Source organism: Dipteris shenzhenensis, chromosome 3 (assembly GCF_047967505.1).
Source record: "Dipteris shenzhenensis isolate YYH24624 ecotype China chromosome 3, Dip_SZ_1.0, whole genome shotgun sequence".
In the NCBI taxonomy this organism is placed as follows: Eukaryota; Viridiplantae; Streptophyta; class Polypodiopsida; order Gleicheniales; family Dipteridaceae; genus Dipteris; species Dipteris shenzhenensis.
Window position 1 is genome coordinate 2,212,133 of NC_141598.1, and position 20,590 is coordinate 2,232,722.

General features: G+C 43.0%; 1 protein-coding gene across 4 annotated transcripts in view; it reads left to right on the forward strand.

The window, feature by feature from the left end:
• Window positions 1-9,923: 9,923 nt before the first annotated feature.
• TRM10 (tRNA (guanine(9)-N1)-methyltransferase-like protein) overlaps window positions 9,924-20,590 on the forward strand; it is a 40,813-nt gene continuing 30,146 nt past the window's right edge. For 2 of the 4 annotated variants that reach the window (XM_087372524.1, XM_087372525.1), the window contains exons 1-2: window positions 9,925-10,840; window positions 10,927-11,286. In XM_087372524.1, coding sequence (XP_087228650.1) covers window positions 10,148-10,840; window positions 10,927-11,286 — 1,053 coding nt within the window. In that variant the 5' untranslated portion in view covers window positions 9,925-10,147. Of the gene's footprint in view, window positions 10,841-10,926; window positions 11,287-20,590 lie in introns of all 4 variants that reach the window. The other 2 variants (XM_087372526.1, XM_087372522.1) reach the window with 2 other exon arrangements.

Here is a 20,590-nt window from a genome sequence, read left to right on the forward strand (position 1 = left end):
GTTAAGTGCCTTTTAAGTTTGCACTTCATTCATCCCTATTAATACCCAAAGACTGGACAAGATCATTGGAGATGGCTACACTCTTAGCCTACACACCTTCAACAAGGGCAAGGGCAAGGGCAAATATCACCAGCCCCATGAACACAAAAGGCAACAACCAGCTTATGTTGCAGTTGAGGTTGTTTATTAGATTCCCTAATTCCATTGGCAAGTAAATCAAGTGGGGTGCATCTATCACTCGCATCTCTCATAGCCATTTTAGTTTTCCCATTGTGGTGTGAATCCTTTGCATCCAAGCGTAGCTATGTAGATGAAGGACCACTAACTTGCCAAGCTACCCAAATGAAGTGCTTTGGAACTCCACTAGTCCAGGAGATACAGTTGGCCAAGCTCAGGGGGAAACTGCAAGATCAAAAGACGATTATACCACAATAGCAAGCGAGACTCACGACAATTCATTGTGTACATCTAAGAAAAAGGAAGAATGACGAAGCACTTGAGCATGACTCAAATCCCAGTGCTGGAATCTGAGAGAAAAGAGAGGTGTGCACATTTTTTTGTGCTACAATTAGAGTGGAGATCTAAGAATCGCAAACTCCTTGTCAAGGGTGGACACCAATTGCCATTAACCTTGTGCGTAAAATTTGAAGGCATTGCATCTCACCTAGAACATATGCATCTCTATCTTTCTTGTGTTCTTGACTATTTGTAGTCCTTGCACTTGTTGATCGAAGTGTTCGACCGAATTTAAGACCTAAAAAATATTTCTCTTTTATTCCTATTCTCCTGAGATGGAGGCAATCATGGAATCTTGTTGATGTATTGTTTGCACATCTCCTCAAACAGGAGAAGAGCTAGAAACTGTCCTAAGGTTCATTTGCTTTCAGATTGAAACACAATGTATGCTTTGTCTCACAAATCGTAATCCACCAGGCATCTTGTGGCAATTTAACGCCTCCCCACTGAAACAAATGTTCACATGTTCTGGTCGTACAAGTGGATCAGGCAAAGATGACCCAGTTGTTCTTCGTTGTCGTCCTTCAATTCTTTATCCACATCAAACCTGTCTTTCTTATCCTCTACTTCGCAGGGCACTTATGTCACCTACAGCATCATCGACCACTTGCGCTTTGAAGTAGCTAGTTGAAACTCAGTTATGATATCCGATTTCGAATTGGGCTTCTGGATGTGGATCGTTGATCACCTCATTCTCTTGCAAAGCTACCGAGTTTCCCAACAGACCTTACCGACCCATCGTGTCCAGATTGGAGGATGACGTCAGAGAAAAAGGTCCATGTTCCAGAGACGAGAAGCCGAGTTCATGGGCTCTCAATTTCAAAACAGGCTCAAAATCTAGTAATTTCTTCAACTACTAACACAGAAAATGCCAAACCAATATGGAAGTGCTGAAACCATATATGAAGCTTGGGTTAATGCAATAGCTTCGCCAATGAACTTCTTGCGCATCATAACCATTTTGTTTGCAAAAGGGGCAGCATCAGGACTACTCTCATAGCTGGACCTCCGCACAGAATTCAACGGCATTTTCTCCGATGACGCTGGGACAATGCTTGAAGACTCAATGATAGATCTGGGATTGTGACACTTACTAGAGCTCTTTTTCTGACGACTAGCAGGGATGACCAGCGGAGAATTATCGTTGCTAGCAAGCAAGGGTGACCACCACATGCAATTCATTAACAGGCTCATTTTAGATTGTTTGCTGAGTGATAAGGGCCATAACATGTGACTCCCGATTGCGACCTTACGACGTGGTGCGTCTTGAGATGTCGCAGTTTCTCGCTTGATTCTAGCTTTAACGCTTCCTCGATACTTTACAACGAAAGATCGTCGTTGATTCAAAAGTTTATGAAATTCAGAGCCCAATCCAATGTGATTAGCTCAAGACCACTGAGACAGCCCCGCGTCATCCCATGTATTGAAATTCTTGTTCCATTTGCAACCTACTGTCTGGTCTCAGAATGTAGATGAATTGATTCTGAATCATACCATGCAGGGAGGGAATTTTTCTCGGACCGTCTGCATTCGGTCGCAACTCTGCGTATATGGAGAAGATTTTTTTGAAGCAAAGCATTCCTGTGCTAGAGACAGTGGATGATATGGGCCTACTATTTTTCATGCTCCTCGTAGGGCACGAGCTTGATCTACAGGCGGAAGGTCTTAGCGATAGCGGCAATGGGGATCTGTGTTCCATTTATAGCAGGTGATGGTAATACTATCGCTTCAGTTTAGAGGCTCAGCTATAGTGATCGGCACAGCATGAGTTCGGCGTTGTGCTTTCGCTCTTTGGTGAAAGAAGGCAGTTTGCAGCCGCCGATAAGATTCCAGCGCTCCCATGATAGGTCTGCTGCGGATGATCACACTAGGATGAGTGGGGTGGAGCTTGCTTTAGAGGTCCCTTTGGAAGGTTTATCAAAGAAAACACGCTACTAGTCGTTTGGCATCTCTCCTACAGACCACGATGGTGATCGAGTCGGCCTACGAGATTTTCTTGGTGAAGAACATTATGAAAGCGACCAAATTACGGAGACCCACTTCCGTTGTGGGAGTAGTTTAACGTACAGGCAGGACAACACTGTAGTAGCTGAGGATCGTTCCAGGCCCAAGATCTCAACAGCAATAGGACAGAAATTCAGGTATTGCGCGCGAAGGGAAGGCAGCTTCTGATACGATGTTTGTGCCTTTTATTGTATTGATGGGGCTATCTATCACGGCTTTTCCAGTGCTAGCTCGAATTCTAGCCGAGCGTAAGCTTCTCACGACCGACGTTGGGCAAATGGTCATGTCTGCTGCAGCAGTGAACGATATCCTTGCCTGGAGTCTCTTAGCTTTGGCAGTTGCTTTGTTGGGCACAGAGAGAAGCCCTCTCATTGCAATCTAGGTGCTGCTCTGTAGGTCGCTTATGTGATCTTCTTTCGCCTCCTCCCGCGCTACGGGACTTAAAGGAGACACAGGAGTAGCTTCTACATCGGTGCGCTTCCTCTTGTTTGGGCTCGGAATGGCTTCATCGCTTTGGACCTTGACGTCCTAGGCACCTTCATCCCCAGAGTCGCTTTCAGAGTCCGACGCTTTTCTTCTCCCTCCTAGATTCCGACTTCTCCTTCTTCGCAGAACCATGGCTAAGAAGAGTGGAGAGGGGTAATGGCGAAGTGTAAGGTGGACGGATATGGCTATGGCGAGAGCTATGGAGAGGGAGGGAGGATCACAAAGCGTTTCGAGCTATCTGTACCGGCAGGAGTTGGAAGGTGGAGATGAATTCACGTGCCAATAATAAACCCCGGGATGAAATCTATGTGTAGAGTGCTAAAGCGGGAGTTCCCTAACCCAAAAATGGAGTTTGGGAATTTAAATTAAAAACACAAATAATCACAAAACTTTGGGCCAACCCAAGCACTTTCTCAAAGTGTCAAACAGAATGGATGAAAAGAATGTCCTATGCCGTGGAATACATGTAGGATACTTGAAAATAAGATAGGGTGACTCCCCTTGTTATGTGTGCCTCATGGGCAATCCTCCCATGAGCATGGCCTAAGAATAGTGGCTACATCAAAAGTGAATACCTTCATTAGCAAGGTATAGACCACCATAAAATTTCGCATAGGTGACTCTTCTAGCAAGACAAAAAAATAAGTATCTAGCCTATCTCACCTCCAACGTTCCATACCTCTCTAGCCTCCATAAGTATCCCTTGCCTCATCCATTTGTTCTCATATACTTCCACTAGATGAAAGCCAAACATTATTCTCTTCCATGCCACTCTACGTTCCCAACTCATCCACTAAGCCCATGCATAGCACCCATTAACCATTGCATTCCTCCGTTGCCTTGAAAAGCCTTTTTTCAAAGGACAATCAAGATGCCTTAACCCTTTGCCCCTTTTTGCCTAGCAGTGTGGTGGGGTTCATGCTTCAAGTCTTCCGCACCCCTTCTCAAAGCCCTATCCTAACCCTTGCATTTCTCCATAGCCTTAAAAATCCTTCTTCAAAGGATTATCAAGATCCTTAACCCTTTACCCATTTTTGACCCAGCAATGTGGTGGGGTGGAGGCTTCAAGGCTTCCACACTCCATTTCCATGCTTCTCAAAGCCATGTCATAACCTTCTCTACCCCCATATATACATAACTTTTATAGTCTTCCACCTTTGACTCTTGTGTCCATTTTAGAGCTCTTAATTATTGCATCTGTCTATGACAATTCCTTTCAAATTGTAAAAAGAAGAGGCTACTTCATAGGGATGAACATGCAAATCCAATGTGTGTACCATGTATTCGCTTGTATGTGCAATCTCTTTGAAATTTCCCAATTTCATGTGCATATTTGCTAACAACCAATTGTTTAGATCAAAGCATTGTCAGGAATGGATTTATTAGATTTAGGCTTCACTTTTCTTCAAACAATTATTTTGGTATGTATAATGGCAATGGATTTCTTCTATGATGTAGCAAAGCTAGATGAAATGAACTTGTTCACAATTTGCACTCATTGCATTTGCACAGTATTTGTAATAAAGATGCAATGCATGCTTTAGAAAGGTTAATTGTTGCATCATGTATTCAAGTTGGCCACGCGCAATATGGGTTACTATCAATACAATATTGGTTAAAATTTTCCTCCTACATATTGGTTGTTACTTCCATGAGGGAAGTACGGAAGCTTGTATTGAAAGTGTAACCATCTTTGCAATTTTTAAGAATATGTAACGTGTAATTTTTGAGAATATGTAACATGTGCACTGGAAATATGATAGATATCATTCTTATGGTATTTAAACATCCCCGTGAATCATTTCAACAAAAAAAAAAGGGTACTCGAATGCATATTCAATTTTACCATTAAATAGACTTGCCAATGGTAGATGTGCCTCATGTGGAGTTTGCCATATTGGAGAGTTATAGGGAGGAATCAAACTAGATCGTAGGTGTCTCATGTCGAATTTTTCTGAATGGAGTGTTATAGGGAGGGAATCCAGACAAAGAAGTTCCATCTCCATCATCCATTGCAATGTCCATTGTTTGTGGAATGTGAGATGCTTTTTGCTAGTGACCATTTGTAGCTTTCAGGCCAGTAATGATACTCACTCTTGATAGGCATATGTATTTGCCATGCTCCTAGTCCTCTAGTTACATAGTCTAGCATAGCATGGAAGGTTTTTTCCAATGTCAACCCATGTAGCTAAAGCACATTTGAAGATTTGTAGATCCTCCTCAACCTAAGATATTTCTCCACGAATTCTTATTGATGTTCATGCTTCTTTGGCCCCTTTCTCTTCCTCTTTCTTGTTCCTCTTCTCTACTATAGCAGTCTACAACATTGCTCTTTCTATAGTCTTCTCTTAGGTTTGCCTAGGCCCATAACAAGTATCATACATCACATAACAACACATGTGTACACATAATTTAGTGTTCTTTTGTAACCTCTCTATCCCATGTCTTATATGTACATGGGGTAGACCCAAATCACTAACCAAACTTAAACACTCCCCCATCATTGGGATATCTCTGAGGCCTAGGTAAGATTCAAACTTCTTAAAATTTTTCACAAGATAGAGCTTTGGTGAATATATCTACTACTTGATACTTTGAGGAAAGGTGGACTAGCTTGACCATTCCTTCCTCCCTTGCTATTATATGGAGATAGGGATGTTGATATGTTTCAAGTTTTTTGATCCAAGGGTTATTGGAAAATGTAATGGCATTCAAATTGTCATAGAAGATAATTGTGGAATTATCTTCAACTACTCCAAATACCTTCAAAAACTGTCTCAGGCTACATAGCCCTACCGACATACCAGGAAAAGAAATGTACTTTGGCTTTGCTTTAGATATAGACACAATGGCTTGTTTATTGAGATATACAATGAGAGTTCCAACACGAATGCATAAACTTCCTCTTACGTCTGCCTCCCCGATTTTCACAAAGCCAATCAATTGTGGTTTTATATGCTAGCTATCATTGAAGTATGATAGCTTATGATTGGTTATTTGATGGAGATATCCACTTCACACCATTCCAATGATGCACACATTTGCTTTGCTACAAGTTGTCTGATAAGATGTGTTGATGTCATAAAGTAGATTAGCTTACCAATTTTTGTCATGGAGTGTGCAACTTGAGAAAGAGATCTTCCATTTTTTGCATATTGTAACCAGTCCAATTAGGTGTACTTATTGGTAGGGCATCCAAGATCCTAAATTTCTCCAACATAAAGTCTATGGACCTTATCTAATTCAAGGATATGCCGTCCTTGGTGTACTCAGTCTCAATACCCAAGAAGTATGCAAGAATCTAAGATTTTAAATTATCTTCAAAGATTGGATTTAACCGTCTTAAACATGTTATTTTTAGCAACTTGCTCTGATGAACTCATCCAAATAGAGTGACATGATAACGATAACATTTTCATCCATCTTAGCATACACCCCATGATCACCGTTCACTCCTTGCAAACCCTCACTATTTCAATCTTGATGTAGCATGCCCATAGGGCTAGCTTATGACCATGCGATTTCTTATTCAATCAACATACCAAATATACACATCCCTTCTCAAGAAAGCCTCATGAATATATATATATCCCTCTTCTTGTAGTTCTCCATTCAAGAATATGGTCTCAAGATCCATTCAATGGAATTTTAATACCATATTTCATGAAAGAGAGAGAATAATGTGGATGGTATCTTTCCTTGTGATTAGTATTAAGGTCTCCTTAAAGTCATCGCCTTCATGTTGTCACCATGTTTTTGTGCATAGCCTTTTGCAATCAAATTTGCCTTGTACTTGTCTATATTCTTGTCGGGCACAAATAATTTTAAAGTTTATTAACCTAACAACATCAAAGAGTGAATAGGATAAATAAAAATCTTGCCCAACAAGTAAAGAGATTTGGAGAAGTGTGGAATGTGGCATTAGAGCACATGGACAAAACCACCAAATACCACTTATGCATCATCTTGTATTCTCATCTCTTATGTACATTGCTTTGTTGTCCCTTCCTAAATTAGGCCGGTTCAATTTTTGGGCATTATCTACCTCCTCCCTTCCCTATGGAATCACCCAGTTGTTGGTTGTTATTTTGGTTCTCATCAAGGTTTTGACTAGGGATTGGCATTGTATGTGCATGCACAGGATGTGTGTGGAGATTAGGAGCATGTGTGGAAATTAGAACCAACAAGGGCTTGTTTTGTGGTCTTACTCCCATCAAATGCAAGTATTTAACTTCGGAGGACATAGCATCATACTCCTTTCCACTACTAGGCTATGCCTAGTTCTAGGTTTGTTTGCATGTTCACTTTATTCCAAATTGTCTTTTACCTTGTGATAGTTTCACATATAAGAGATCCAATGAGTTGTCAACAATACTTGTCATTGACTATAAACTTTTTAGGATATTTTGAAAATTTTGATTCTACTCCACGGGAGTGGCTACGATCTTGCAATTTGCCATACCAAACTTCTTTAGGAGACTATCCACATATTTTTGTTGCCTCATAAAGGTGTTGTTTGAGTTTCTCAAGAACTAATTGCCAAGACAACAATGCATAAGTCCAAGATCTTTCATGTCAAACTCTGTAAGCTTGATGATGTAGCTATTCCTCTCATAAAATCAGATAATCTACATACAAAGGTGCAATGGTAAGGTCTTCCCCTTGAACTTTGTAGTAGAGAGTGTGATTTGCATTTGACTTGTTGTATCCTAGATAATAAAATACTTGCCAATTCTAACGTACCAACTTTTTGGTGTGTTTTCAATTGGCAAACTTGATTCTCTTTGCCTTGTTCAACATACCCTAGTAGTTGTTGCATGTATACTTCTTCTAAGTATCAGTTGAGGAAAGCATTTTGGCTAGAGATATCAAAATCTTATGGAGTCCAATCTTGGCCACTGATAAATAAGTCTCATCATAATATTGTTCATATTGTTGCACAAAACCTTTTGGTACTAGTCATCTAGTGATGGGAGAATACTTGTAAGCTTTTCTCTCATCACTATAGCCAACCATGATGTGTTTGCATTACTTTATGTCTAACTTTTTATGTGATGATCATCATGTATGTGACCATATGCTATGCATCTAAGTATATAGAGATGCCTAGTGTGTGGCTTGTATCTTGTGAACAACTCATAAGGTGTCACACCTTGAACGGGTTCATTCAAAATCCTATTAAGAAAGTAGCTGGCAATGTAGATTGCTTCTATGCAATACTGATTTGGAAGATGTTTCTCACTAAGCATTGCTCTAGCACTGTCTTCTAAACTCTTATTCTTCCTTTTAACTACTATATTATATTGACAATTTAGTGTGCTATCTACACTGTACATAGGATTCTTGGATCATTATAATGGTTTGCTTCTATGCAATACTGATTTGGAAGATGTTTCTCAGTAAGCATTGCTCTAGCACTGTCTTCTAAAGTCCTATTCTCCCTTTTAACTACTACATTTTATTGAGGTTTTAGTGTGTTATCTACACTGTAGATAGGATTCTTGAATCAGTATAATGGTTTGATATCTTTAGACCATTTAAAATAACCTATCATATGAGACAATCAATGTACCATGGATTCTGATCTGCATGGTCACTATAATAATTGCATCTAGATTTGGAAGAAGAATAGATTAGTCTCTCTCTCTCTCTCTCTCTCTCTCTCTCTCTCTCTCTCTCTCTCTAAACACACAAAGGATAGGACAACTTAGAGGGAAATTGGGTGAAACTCGAATGGTAATCTCTCTCTCTCTCTAAAAATAGAAAAGATAATAAATACTCGACAACTCATGAGCTCTGAATCTCACACAAGGAAGCTTCAAGCTCTCTTACTTTGATAAGAGAAAAAGACGTCAATGGACCACTCAATCTCCCCACAAGAAGAAAGGATCACAATGTCTCAATGAAAGGCAAGGATGGTATGATACACTGAACAATATAAAGAGGGTGAGGAGAAGAGTGGAGCTGAGGAAGAAGGCATAGCTAGAGTGCACACCACAAATTACTAACTAAACAATGTTTTGGTTACAAAATAATGAATATATACGAACCCCTTTAGGTTTAGCATTAGGGCTTCCAATCCTTTTGCCCTTTTAGCACTCTCTTGGCGTTAGTAATATGCAACAATATGAAACATGATGTTGAGATGGATCCTCAAACAAATCTTCTTAATGAATTTTTTTAATGTGTCATGCTAAAGAGTATAGAGGTGGTAGGATGAAGGATGTCCTCTGTGTCATGTATGGGTTGGCTAGATGCATCATGACGTGTGTTTGGATATGCTTTACAAAGACTAGGATTTAGGACATGGTGACGATGTTTCCAAAAGCTTCATCCTGAATTATTTGGAATTACTATTGTACAAGACACTTAAGATCTTCTGTTCATGGTGGACTAGAAATTGTTATTTCGTTCGTTGCACCAAACCTTGATACTTTTTTTTGGTTTGCTCATGGTTCGAGTATCCTCATTTGGTCTCAGAATGCCAATGTTGCCCAATCCCTTTGTGCTCATCATCATACCAATTATTTGCTGGTACAGATCTGTTGGGCAACTTTCCTATGTTTCTAATCATGTAATGGAAGTAGTTTTGTACTATGACGTGGATGGAATTATAGAGGGAGTCCTAATTTTCTAACATTTGCCTAAAAAAAGAACACGGGCACATAGGGTGCCTACTAGGTTTATAATGAAGAGCGAGCTAGAGGAGGTTTAAAAGAAAATTGTGGATGCTAATCCTAGTTCTTCTTCACCCTGGATTTGATGCAAGAGATGTTTAATCATGCTTTGAAAGATGAGCAGGCTTCTCACTTTAGAAAACTAGGCACATGAGAGAGAGAGAGAGAGAGAGAGAGAGAGAGACTTGGAAGAACCAAGAAAAGGACATATGGACATAGAAGCCCAAGGGGGGTGACGAGCAAGGAGAGATGGTGATCATAAGTCCAAGGTTGAGGAGCGTGATGAGAACTTGAGCCTAAGAGTAACCTAGCAAGGAACAAGATCACAAGACTGATCTCAAACTCAAAAGCCCAAAAGGCAAAACAAATGGCCATATGAAGTCACTACCTCGTCATCTCTACCTGATTAGAAAGATTAAAGAGAGAAGAACTCCATCAAGTTTCGGCATTCATTTGAAAATGGAATGGGAACTGTGGCTGCTGGTACAGGGCTGAAATTTTCGTATATCTTCTATACCAGGTCTACACATTCCTTGCAATGCTGCTGTTCCACAGCCCGCCCTTGCACCAACAGTAAACGAAAGAATAGCTCCTGCCTTTGGTACACACCAAACCGTGCTGATTGCTTCTTAAGCTCGAAGGTCCTGGAAGAAGAGATGGATGATAGAAAGCGTCAGTCCCTCAACGTCCTCGAGAGGGACACTAGTCCAAGCGGAGAAAAAGGTGAAAGCTCAGATGATGTCGAAGGAAACAACGATACTATCGATTCAGTCGGTGTAGACAGAAACGGAAACGCGTGTTTGACGGGACTACCAGAGCAGGTGATGCCTCGCTCCAAAAATGCGCAGAAAAAGCTCAAGAAGATGGAAAGATACAAGGCTCAGAAGTTGGAAAGGAAAGCTTATGAGAAGACTAAAAGGCATCAGGAGACAGAGAGAAAGAGAAAAGAGTGGGAAGTTAAACGTGCCTCTTTATCAGCGGAAGAGCAGGAGAAGGCATTGCAAGAAAGGTTGGAGAAGAGGTTGGCTCGAAAGGAGAAATCGTACAGCAAGAAGGATAGGCTACGGCAAGCGATGGAAAATGGTCAAAACTTGGTGCTCGATTTAGAGTTTTGTGATCGCATGAAGTCGAATGAAATAGTTAGCTTGGTGCAACAGGTGCGTCAAACACATCTGAAATCCAGCTTCGATTGACGAGGGTGGTTTATGTCCTATGTTTGATTATAACAGCTGATTTTTTGCAGGTTATGTACTCTTATGCGGCAAACGCAAAAGCGGTTGTACCCGTGCGCTTCTTGCTCACTGGATGTACTGGGGAGATCCTTACTCAATTCGCAAGAATTTCGGGGTTTAAGAATTGGCTTCTTCACAAGGAGGAACACTCCTACCTGGAAGTTTTCGAAGACAGAAAGGGTGATTTGGTCTACCTGACGGCCGACTCAGACTGTCTTATAGAGCAGTTGGAGGTCTCTAAGATATACATCATAGGTGGCCTAGTGGATCGCAATAGATGGAAAGGTCTAACTCTTGAGAAAGCGAGGAGTCAAGGAATCGCAACAGCAAAGCTTCCCATAACCGAGCATCTGAAGATGATTAGCTCGCCGGTAGGCATTTAATCTTCAGGGGACATTAATGAAGGGGGGAATGAAAGGGGAAATAGCCTGAGATGGTGGGTTGGATATGATTCTTTCTTGCTTAATTATAAGGTTTGGTCCCTTTTAGGTACAACATAGTGCTCTATGCAGTAGTGGTAGGGCTTATGTGTGTAGAAGAGAGATTGCTTTAATTGAGGTAACTCCCTTTTGGGAGGATTGATGTGTACCCTCTCCCATCCCCCCTCCTCCTCACGTAATGTAAATATCAAATCAAAAAACAAATGCCTTTTAGATATAGGTCTAAACACTTGGAAGAGGGGACCGTGGTTTCTGCAAGGTACTGTTGTTTATAGTTTCCGCTTGTCTTGTGAAGTATCTAGTTCTTTCTACAGCTATCTATCTCTTGCCATGGCGGGTTGACTACCCATCCCAAGTTGGACAAGTTGGATGGCACCAGCCCCTCTAGGAGATGAAGTTGGAAAGTCACTTCGGGCTTTGAATGATCTAGGAGATAATGGAAGGCGTGGAGCTAAAACCTGAAGACCAAAAGTATAGCAGTTGTGACACCTATGCATCCAATAGCAATAAGGATTGGGTACTATAAGATGGAGCACGGCCATATTTTTTGTAATCTAGTGTCTTCAGCTTGTGGTGATGGCGCATGAGGCTTGAACTATCTTAAGGGACAAAAACCTAGACCTTGAGACGGAACTATTCAACATGAGGATGGAAGGGAATTCAGTTCAAGATCACATCACCAAGGTGAAGGTGGTAAGGGACCAGCTCTTAGCAGTTGAACAAAGATTGGATTGCGCATGCACGGCGTCCAATTTCCAAAGTATAGGGCTTTTTAGCATTTTATTGCAAGCGTGTCTAGAAGTGTCTTAAGGGAGAGTAAACGTGTTTGAACGTTAGACACATGAATCTCAACAACCACATTGGACATCCCAGCTAAACGGGGTGGTGCACCTTGTGAGTGGGAGAATTGTACTATAGTGGAGATTTAGGGATCCAAGGTCATTTTGGGTGGAGAGAGTCAATACGGCTGTCCACATCTTGAATACGATGTTGACTATATTAGTAGCAGGGAAGACACCTTTTCAGACATACTCAGGTGAAATGCTTGTCATTAAGCCTTTTAAGAGTTTTTGGTTCTGACGCCATAGGTGCATGCTCACAAAGACACTAGGAACAAATTGGATCCAAGATGCAAGTAGCAGCTAAAGAGGAAGGTGATTGGGACCAAGTGGATTTACAAAGCAAAGCACAAGTCAGATGGTACCAGGTTCGTGGCCAAGGGATATGCATAGGTAGAGGGTCTTGACTATGATAAAACATTTCTCTCGAATTTGGACAGTGATTGCATTGGCCACCATACATGGCCCATCTATCGGATGGATATGAATTATGCCTTTTTGAATGGAGACTTGGAGGAGGAAGTTTACGTGTAGCAGCCCCAAGCGAATGTGTAGATTGAGGAAGGCTTTCTACAGGCTGAAACAGGCCCCAAGGGCATGGTACCGATGCATCAACGGCTAATTCACTGAGATTGGCCTTTTTCATAATTGCCAACCCCTACCTCCATTCAAGGGGGACATGAGAATGATAATTGTCCTTTATGTGGATGATTTGATCATGATCCACCACTTAATGAGAAGATAAGGAAAGTAAAAGCTTTTTTGAAGGGGGCGTTTTTGTAGGCCATTCTATGGGCTATCCATAGTGCCACTTATTCCTTGGTATGTGCCTTGTAGGCCTAGTTATAGTCAGTTAGGTCAGTTAGGACTATTGGTACTGTTAGTACATGTACCACCTAGGTCAGTTAGGACACTTAGTCCAGTTAGGCAATTAACCCTAGGGTTTTGTTATGTTGGCTCTCTTGAGCCTCCATTCTCAGTTTTGCAGCAATTCATCACAGCATCTCGTTTTTCTCCTTCTTATCTCCGTTTTTGAGCTTCCATTGCTTGCCCTAGCCAATAGTGGTATTAGAGCAGGTTGGGAATCCATTCACTCAGCCATTGACAGCTTTCCGAAGCTGCTTGGCAGCCTCCTGAGCCCTCATTCCTGCTGGTCTTGCTGGTTTCTACACACGTCTGAGCATTTAGGGCTTCTCCAGGTCTTTTCATCGCGGGAAAGCACATTTTGGGAGCACCTGCTGCAAAGGAGGCTGTTTTTTCTGCATTTTCTTCAACATTTGGTGGATTTTCAGCCTGCTGCGGTTCATCTCTCTCACACGTGTGCTGTACGGACAGTCGTACAGCCTGTACGGACTGTACGGACATCAGTCGAAAGCATTTATTGCTTTGTATGGGCGGGTTTTCTCACACGTGCGAGCCATACGACCTGTACGGGAGCATTTATTGCTGGCACCGAATTGTACGGACCTGTCAGGCCTGCGTTATTGTAGTACGGACTGTACGGAACATCTTGTTAGAAGGTCACTGCCCCACCTGTAGGCTGTGAGCCCCCGATTTGAGGGGACAAGGGGGCAGGAGACCATAGGGGGTAGGGAAGAAGAAAAGGAAAGAAGATGGACCTGTCTGGCAGCCCATGCAACAGCAAGAAGATGGTGCGCTGTTCAAGGCACCCCTGGACCTGCGCATGGGCAGACTAGGCAGCTGCAACAGCAGCCCATAAGCCCTGGTTATGGGCCCTTTATAGGGCAGACCTGAGCCGGCCTGACCAGCCAGCAAAGGCTGACCAGTCAGGTCGGTTGGTGGGCTGGCAGGTCGGTTTCTAGGACAAGGAGCGGACTCCCTGGTTGGCCAAATCAAGGGGCCTAGCCCCTCCTATAAATAGCTCCCCCTTCCCCCCTCATTCCTCATCACCTGCACTTGCAAGCCTTGCAACACAGGCAAGCGCATAGGGAGAGGAAGAGACTCAGCATCTTTTGGACAGCACTCGGGCTGTTTGTACATGCTCTCTCTTGAGCTTTTGTTGCCCACCATTGTGGGGGAATATATCTGAGTTTTGGCCTATCTCTCTTTCAGTTTTCTGAGTGTTGTATGAGCTAGAGAGGAAGTGAGGTGTGAGTGATTCTATCCTCTATTTCAAGCAATACAAATATTCCTTGTTCTCTGCTATTTCAGTCTCCTTTCTGTTCCTTAGCACATTTCTAAATATAGTAAATCTAGGATTTCTTACAGTGGTATCAGAGCAAATTTCGCTCCTGCCTGTAGGAAATGCCCTCCACCTTCTAGCGCCTATCTGATACATCTCTTTCCGCTAGAAGGATATCCGTGCACATTGTGCATGGAAGAGATGGAGAGAATGAGCGTAAAAATTTTTAGGGCCAACCCTGCCTAAAGTCATCAATGGCCTCTCCATCTCCCAAATATCACGAGTTGATGTGAATGGACACGACAAAAATCGTGTCTTTTCATGTGCTTGGGCTGTCCCAAAACCAAGGGACGCACCTTTTCCACCATCGGACACACCTTTTGACGAAGAGTCTTGACTCCTCACTCAAGGGACACACCCCATCGTGGCAAAAAGGACACACCTATTCATGTGGGGACACCCCTTTTACAAATAGGGACACACCCCTTCATGAAAAGGTGCACCTATTCCAAGGGTCACACCCCTTCGAATAGGCACACCTTTTGGAACCAAGCACCTTATATAAAAGGGTACCTAGAGGGGTTAAAAAGGAAAACCCAGCCCCAAACCTTAGGTCTACCCTAGATTACCCAAGGGTCAAATAAACCCACCCTTTACATTTTTTGGGCAACCACCCAACGTAGGCAGCACAAACGAAAAGACAAAAGGGACGATCCATTTCAACGCCCGTACAAATTTTCGTCAAACAGGTTGGCCTACCTACGCAGCCCCTGCCCTCGCCATTCGCTGCCCTGCGCCCCTTCCATATGCAGCCCCTAGCCTCGCCAGTTTTCGGCCCTGGTTCCCTGTCAGCCTGCAGCGCTAGATCAGCGTCAGCCTGCCATATCTGCCGCAAATCAGCCTTGGAAGCTGCAGCCTGGTTTTGCCAGCCTCCATTCCCCCCCCCCCCCCCCTTGTTTCGCCACCTTACCTGCCAGTTCAGCAGCGGTTCAGCCCCTCAATCGCGATGAAGACAGCCTGTTAAATGCGCCCTGTTCCTGTTTTCCAATCCGGACCAGCCAGGCCCAGATTTGTTGCAACCCACTGCAACAAGGACCTCCGGACAGAAATCTGCAGGCCTTTTCTACGCAACAAATTGGCAGATTACATCAATGCCAGGTGGATTCTTTCCATTCTACTTCTAAGGATTCTCTTGTCATTATCAAATTTCAGCAAATGAAAGACGCTTCCTTAAAGCATGGAAACCCTTGGTAATTCACCCGACATTTCAAGGACACCTCAGGCATCATCTACCACACAATATCGTGTTCAGATTGCACAACCAGCCCATTTCGGAGCTTTGGCATCGTGGGTCTTTTGTGTCACGTGCCCTCCTAGTGATTTGGACCACATACTATACCTTCTGCGTGAGGCACCTCAGTTACATTACTTCCTCAGCACCGTCCAGGTTGTGTTCCACGAGACATGAAGATACCCAGAACCCGATATTCCTCACGAGTTTGCTGTCCATCTTTGGAGAGATTTTTACCCCTCAGCTTCAGCATCTCCAGGGTACTCTCCACCTCCTTCAGCTCCCAGATATCCTCCTTTACATATTGTACCTTCCCCACGACAGTATTTACACTCTGAAGGCACTCCTTCTCCTGGATATCCTCCACTCCCGACAACAGCTCGTTATCCCTTCTTAGATCCGTGGACTTTGCAACCTACTGTACTCTCACGAGCAGTAACACCCATTTCGGCATCACCAGTGTTACCTCATACAGGACCTCCTTTACCAAATTTCCACGGCTGGTTCCATCCTGCTTCTCCTGCCCCCTCCAACATGAGCATTCTCAGGGAGCAGCCCGAATCTTCTTCCAGGAATGGTACAAACTAGAGCGTAGGTTCGTGCTTTTCTCACGAGGACCTCAGTTATGTCGCAACGCTCGCGTGCAACCTCTCTAGAGATCAGCGACTCAAGTCCAAAAAAGACCCTTGAAGTCAACATAAAAGCGAAACATTACTGCAACTTCAAATTTCCCAGCTTCAAGACAGCATCTCCGACTTGGTCCAGAAAGTCCAACAACTCCAAGATTCTCGCAGTACCACACTTACAGAGGATGACGTGACGCAACCAGACGACTATGCGGATTCATTCCCACCAGAGGTAGAAAACACTGAACTCCGTGCCCTCTACCGTTTACTCCAAGCTTCCAAAACTAAAAGACTTGACATTAAACTTCCGGAAGCCTACACTGGTCAACGCAATCGCTGAACAGTTGACCAATGGCTCGCAAAAATGCACATGTATTTTGATACTGTTGACCTCATTGAAGGCAAAAAGATCGCCTTGGCAGCCTCCCTCCTCAAGGATACAGCTTTTCTATGGTGGCAAAGACGCTTAAAGGACGGCAAAAGTGTGTTAACATGGGAATGTTTTGAACACGTGCTCCGTAAGCAGTTCATACCTGCCAATGCGGACTTCCAAGCACGATAAAAACTCCGACAGTTGAAGCAAACAGGCTCCCTGTCTTCCTACATCTCTCAGTTCACCACATTGGTGCTGGAGATTGATGGTTTAATTGAGGATGATCGCCTTTATGCTTTCATCTCATGCCTAAATCCCTCATTACACATTGATGTCCTTAAAGCTAACATCACTACCACAGCTGGCGCTATTGCTTACGCAAAGCTTGGCCAGACCAGCTGGTCGGCCTGATTCTAGCCGACAGCATGGCCCTGCTGGCTGCTGGTTTGTTTGCCCCTGAATTGGGGATTGTAGTTGCTTGGGGATTGTAGTTGCTTAACAAAGACAAGATGATCATTTCTCAAGAAAAATATTGGGGCTAGACCGAGCAGGGAAGATAGGACTCACCTGGTGGATATACAAAAATATTGCCAGTTCTTTTGGAACAGCCTTGTTCCTAAGCTATCGGTCCCTCATGGGACAATAAGTGGTTAAGTCCTCGAGTGGTACAAGTTCGTTCTTAGGGACTAAATTATCTCCGGCACCCAATTTCTCTTTTAGTCTACGGACATGAAAGAATGGGTGTACTTGAACACAATTTGTAGGCCACTTCATTGATTTTTTTAAGAATCAAGAAAGGACCACAAAAGCATGAAGGTAGCTTATAGACTTGACCAGTACACATATACTTGAGAATATTTAGGGTCATAAAATAAACCCATTGGCACCCTAAGAGAACTTGAGGTGACCACTTCTGATTAGCGTAAAACTGCGCTCTATCCTGACGATTCCTGTTCACTTTTTATGCTTTCCCTTTATCTTTTGCTGTTGTCAACCTTGACATTCTGCAAGCCAACTACCCATGTGGCTCTATTGGAAATTCAGGGTTAATGCCCCACCTGTGAGGCCCCAAATGAGAAGAGCAATGAGACTTGACACCTATGGGATGTTTAGTGTAGATTGTGCCACGTGCAGAATTAGGGGGGAGGAGAGAGTGAGAGAATGCCACATGGGCAGGGAACAGGCTGCCATGTGGCCAGCAATCAATGTCTTTCTGGGCAGCCACATGGGGCAATCAAACCCACTAGAGCTGGTTGTCCTACTGTCCGCTTGGAGGGCTGTGCATTTGCCTATCTTTAGTGTTTGCTATGGCACTGAAAGATGCCCAGCCATGGGCCCATTTGAAGGCGGAACAGGTGGTACAGGGCTAGCAAGACACCTAGCCTTTTACGCAGACGTGAATTTCTAAGCTTTAGGAATTTATGGTGATTGCCCTATCCTCCAACCAATTAAAATAGTTCAAAGGACACTTCAGTTCAGTTAATTCCATGGGCCAACGTAAGGGATTGAAGGGGGTAAAAAGACCTTTAGCTAAAAATAGCTCCAGGAGCCACGTTTGGCACACTAGCTTTCGGGACAAGGCAAAAAGTTGAAATTGGCTTTGAGGCATGTTTTTGGACTAGAGGAAGGCAGGGAGAGGCATTGGTTGCCTGAAAGCTGCCAAAAGAGAAGTCGCCTGGTTGTCTGAAGTTGTTTCAGGGTTTTTAGAGCCTCTTGAGAAGTCACCTTCTTCCTAGAAGCCCAACAGAGGCGTAGAACATTCGGAAACTTTTGCCTTGTTGCAGATAACCTTTCAGTATGCCAGGAACAGCCAGGGTTGGTCGTTTCCTGGTGCCACAGGTTAGATTTGAATAGCGAGATACTTGATAAGGGTTGCCATGGAATTTTGCATCGGACTGGGATGCCTATCTACTGATTGCAGAGCAGGAATGTATATCTTGTTTATCTTGTAATCTTGAATATACGGGTACATGTAAGAAAATGGCAGAGCTTGCCAAATCCGTCGAGATGGTTTTGTGTTTGGATATGGTTTGCTATCTCATATAAATATGCAACAGTAATTGTGTAGTGCAAGTTGAAGCAGTGTTATTTGTATTTCTGAGAAAGGATAACATATTGCGGTCATTGCTATCGGCGAGAAGCAGGATGACCTACCTGCCAGAACAAAAACAGAGTGGTAAACTGCGGTCATTGCCACATGATTCTGATGGCACTTGGGTTCACTTTCGGTGAATCCCTGTGTTTTCGATTGTGTACTTTTCTGTGTTTTGTTCCTTGTGTACCGGATTATGGACCTTCGGGACATGCCATAAGAGGATCTGAGTAAATCATCATTCGAGAGGAACATGTCTGGAAAGAATGGATGGGATGTATGTCTGCATGCATGGATTGATCTTGTATACTCATGATGTACCAAAAGTTGTGGGTCTAGATGGATGGCCATAACGTGGGTAAATGATCTTGAGAAGTGCTTCTTTACATGCATTGAGTGCTTGCATATGCTCTTGATGTACCTCGTGCTCTGGGTCCTACAGGATGTCCATGAGAGGATAAATTATCTGTGGGTCCTGCGGGATGGCCATACAGAGCATCTTGTCTATTTGAGCATGTATGTCTGCTGCAGTGTCACAAGAAACGTTTCTAGATTTTGCCAGGCGTTTCGTCTAGAAACGGGTAAAAAAATTATATTTTATATAAATTATATATCAAACAGAAATAACTCTCTCTCTCTCTCTCTCTCTCTCTCTCTCTCAAAAGAGCTCTTAGATACACATATGCACACTGAGCACTCTCAAAAGAGTAAAAAACAATAACAGTCTGGCACCAGGCATTTCACCCAATGCACTGGCGTTTTGCCCGTTTCGGCGAAATGTTTCTACACGTTTCGCCTGGGCGAAATGTGTTTTTTGGTTACACTGGTCTGCTGTTTTTGGAAGGATGATTGGTTGTGTTTTTTAACTAATTGAGGCTTTGAGCTTCTACGTGCTTTGAGACTTATGCTAAGGTTCTGATGGAACAAGGCAAAAAGCTCGATGCAAACGGGGACATTTGCAATGTTTCAAGAGGGGGGTCTGTCACGGGGATGTGAATTTCTAAGTTTGAGGAATTTACAGTGATTGCCCTAGCCTCCAACTGATTAAAACAGTTCAATGGACAACTTATAGTGCAATTAATTCCACGGGCCAAGGCAAGGGACTGAAGGTTAGAGAGGGGTGGAAATCTATCAGAGTCATGCTCACGGTCGATTTACTTAATAAATTTAGAATTTTAGAACTTTTATTAATTCTACATAAAAATACCACAACTTTAAATGCATTCACACCACATAACAATAGGAAAATAAAAGAGATAGAGACAAGTACACCGGCACCCGACTGGGTGAGAATGAGGCCGCTCCCCCCAACTTGATAAACCAAGTTGTATTTTTTTAAATATTCAATGTCACTACAATGGTAGTACAGATCTTTGGACAAAACCCCCTCTGGGATATCCAGAGTTCTAGACCAAGACTCAAATATAGGACTATTACAATGATCTTCCTTTTCAAACTGGGACTTAGATGTACATATGACTGAGAATCATCCAAGAAAGTAAGCACTGGAAGTCCTTGGCCCGGTACTAGGTTGAGAAAGCCGCATAAAGGGTTTGGTCCCACTTATCCTTGAAACACAGGAAACTCAGATTCGGCCGGTTAGGGTCAATATAGAAACCTTAGACTCTGTAACACAAAGGCCACAAAAGAAGCGGTTAGCGTTTTCAACTTTGGAACATGTTCAGTTTTAGAAAGCCTTATGAGTGAAAAACGAAATCTAAAAATCACTTTCTAGTAGCCTGAAAGACAAAAAACGAAACTGAATGCAAGAAAAAAGCGCATAAAAGAAAGTGTAGTGATTGATATAAGTGAAATACGCAAAGAATACTTGCCCCATAACTCGTCTTGGGGCTGGAAAGGAAGAAAGATAG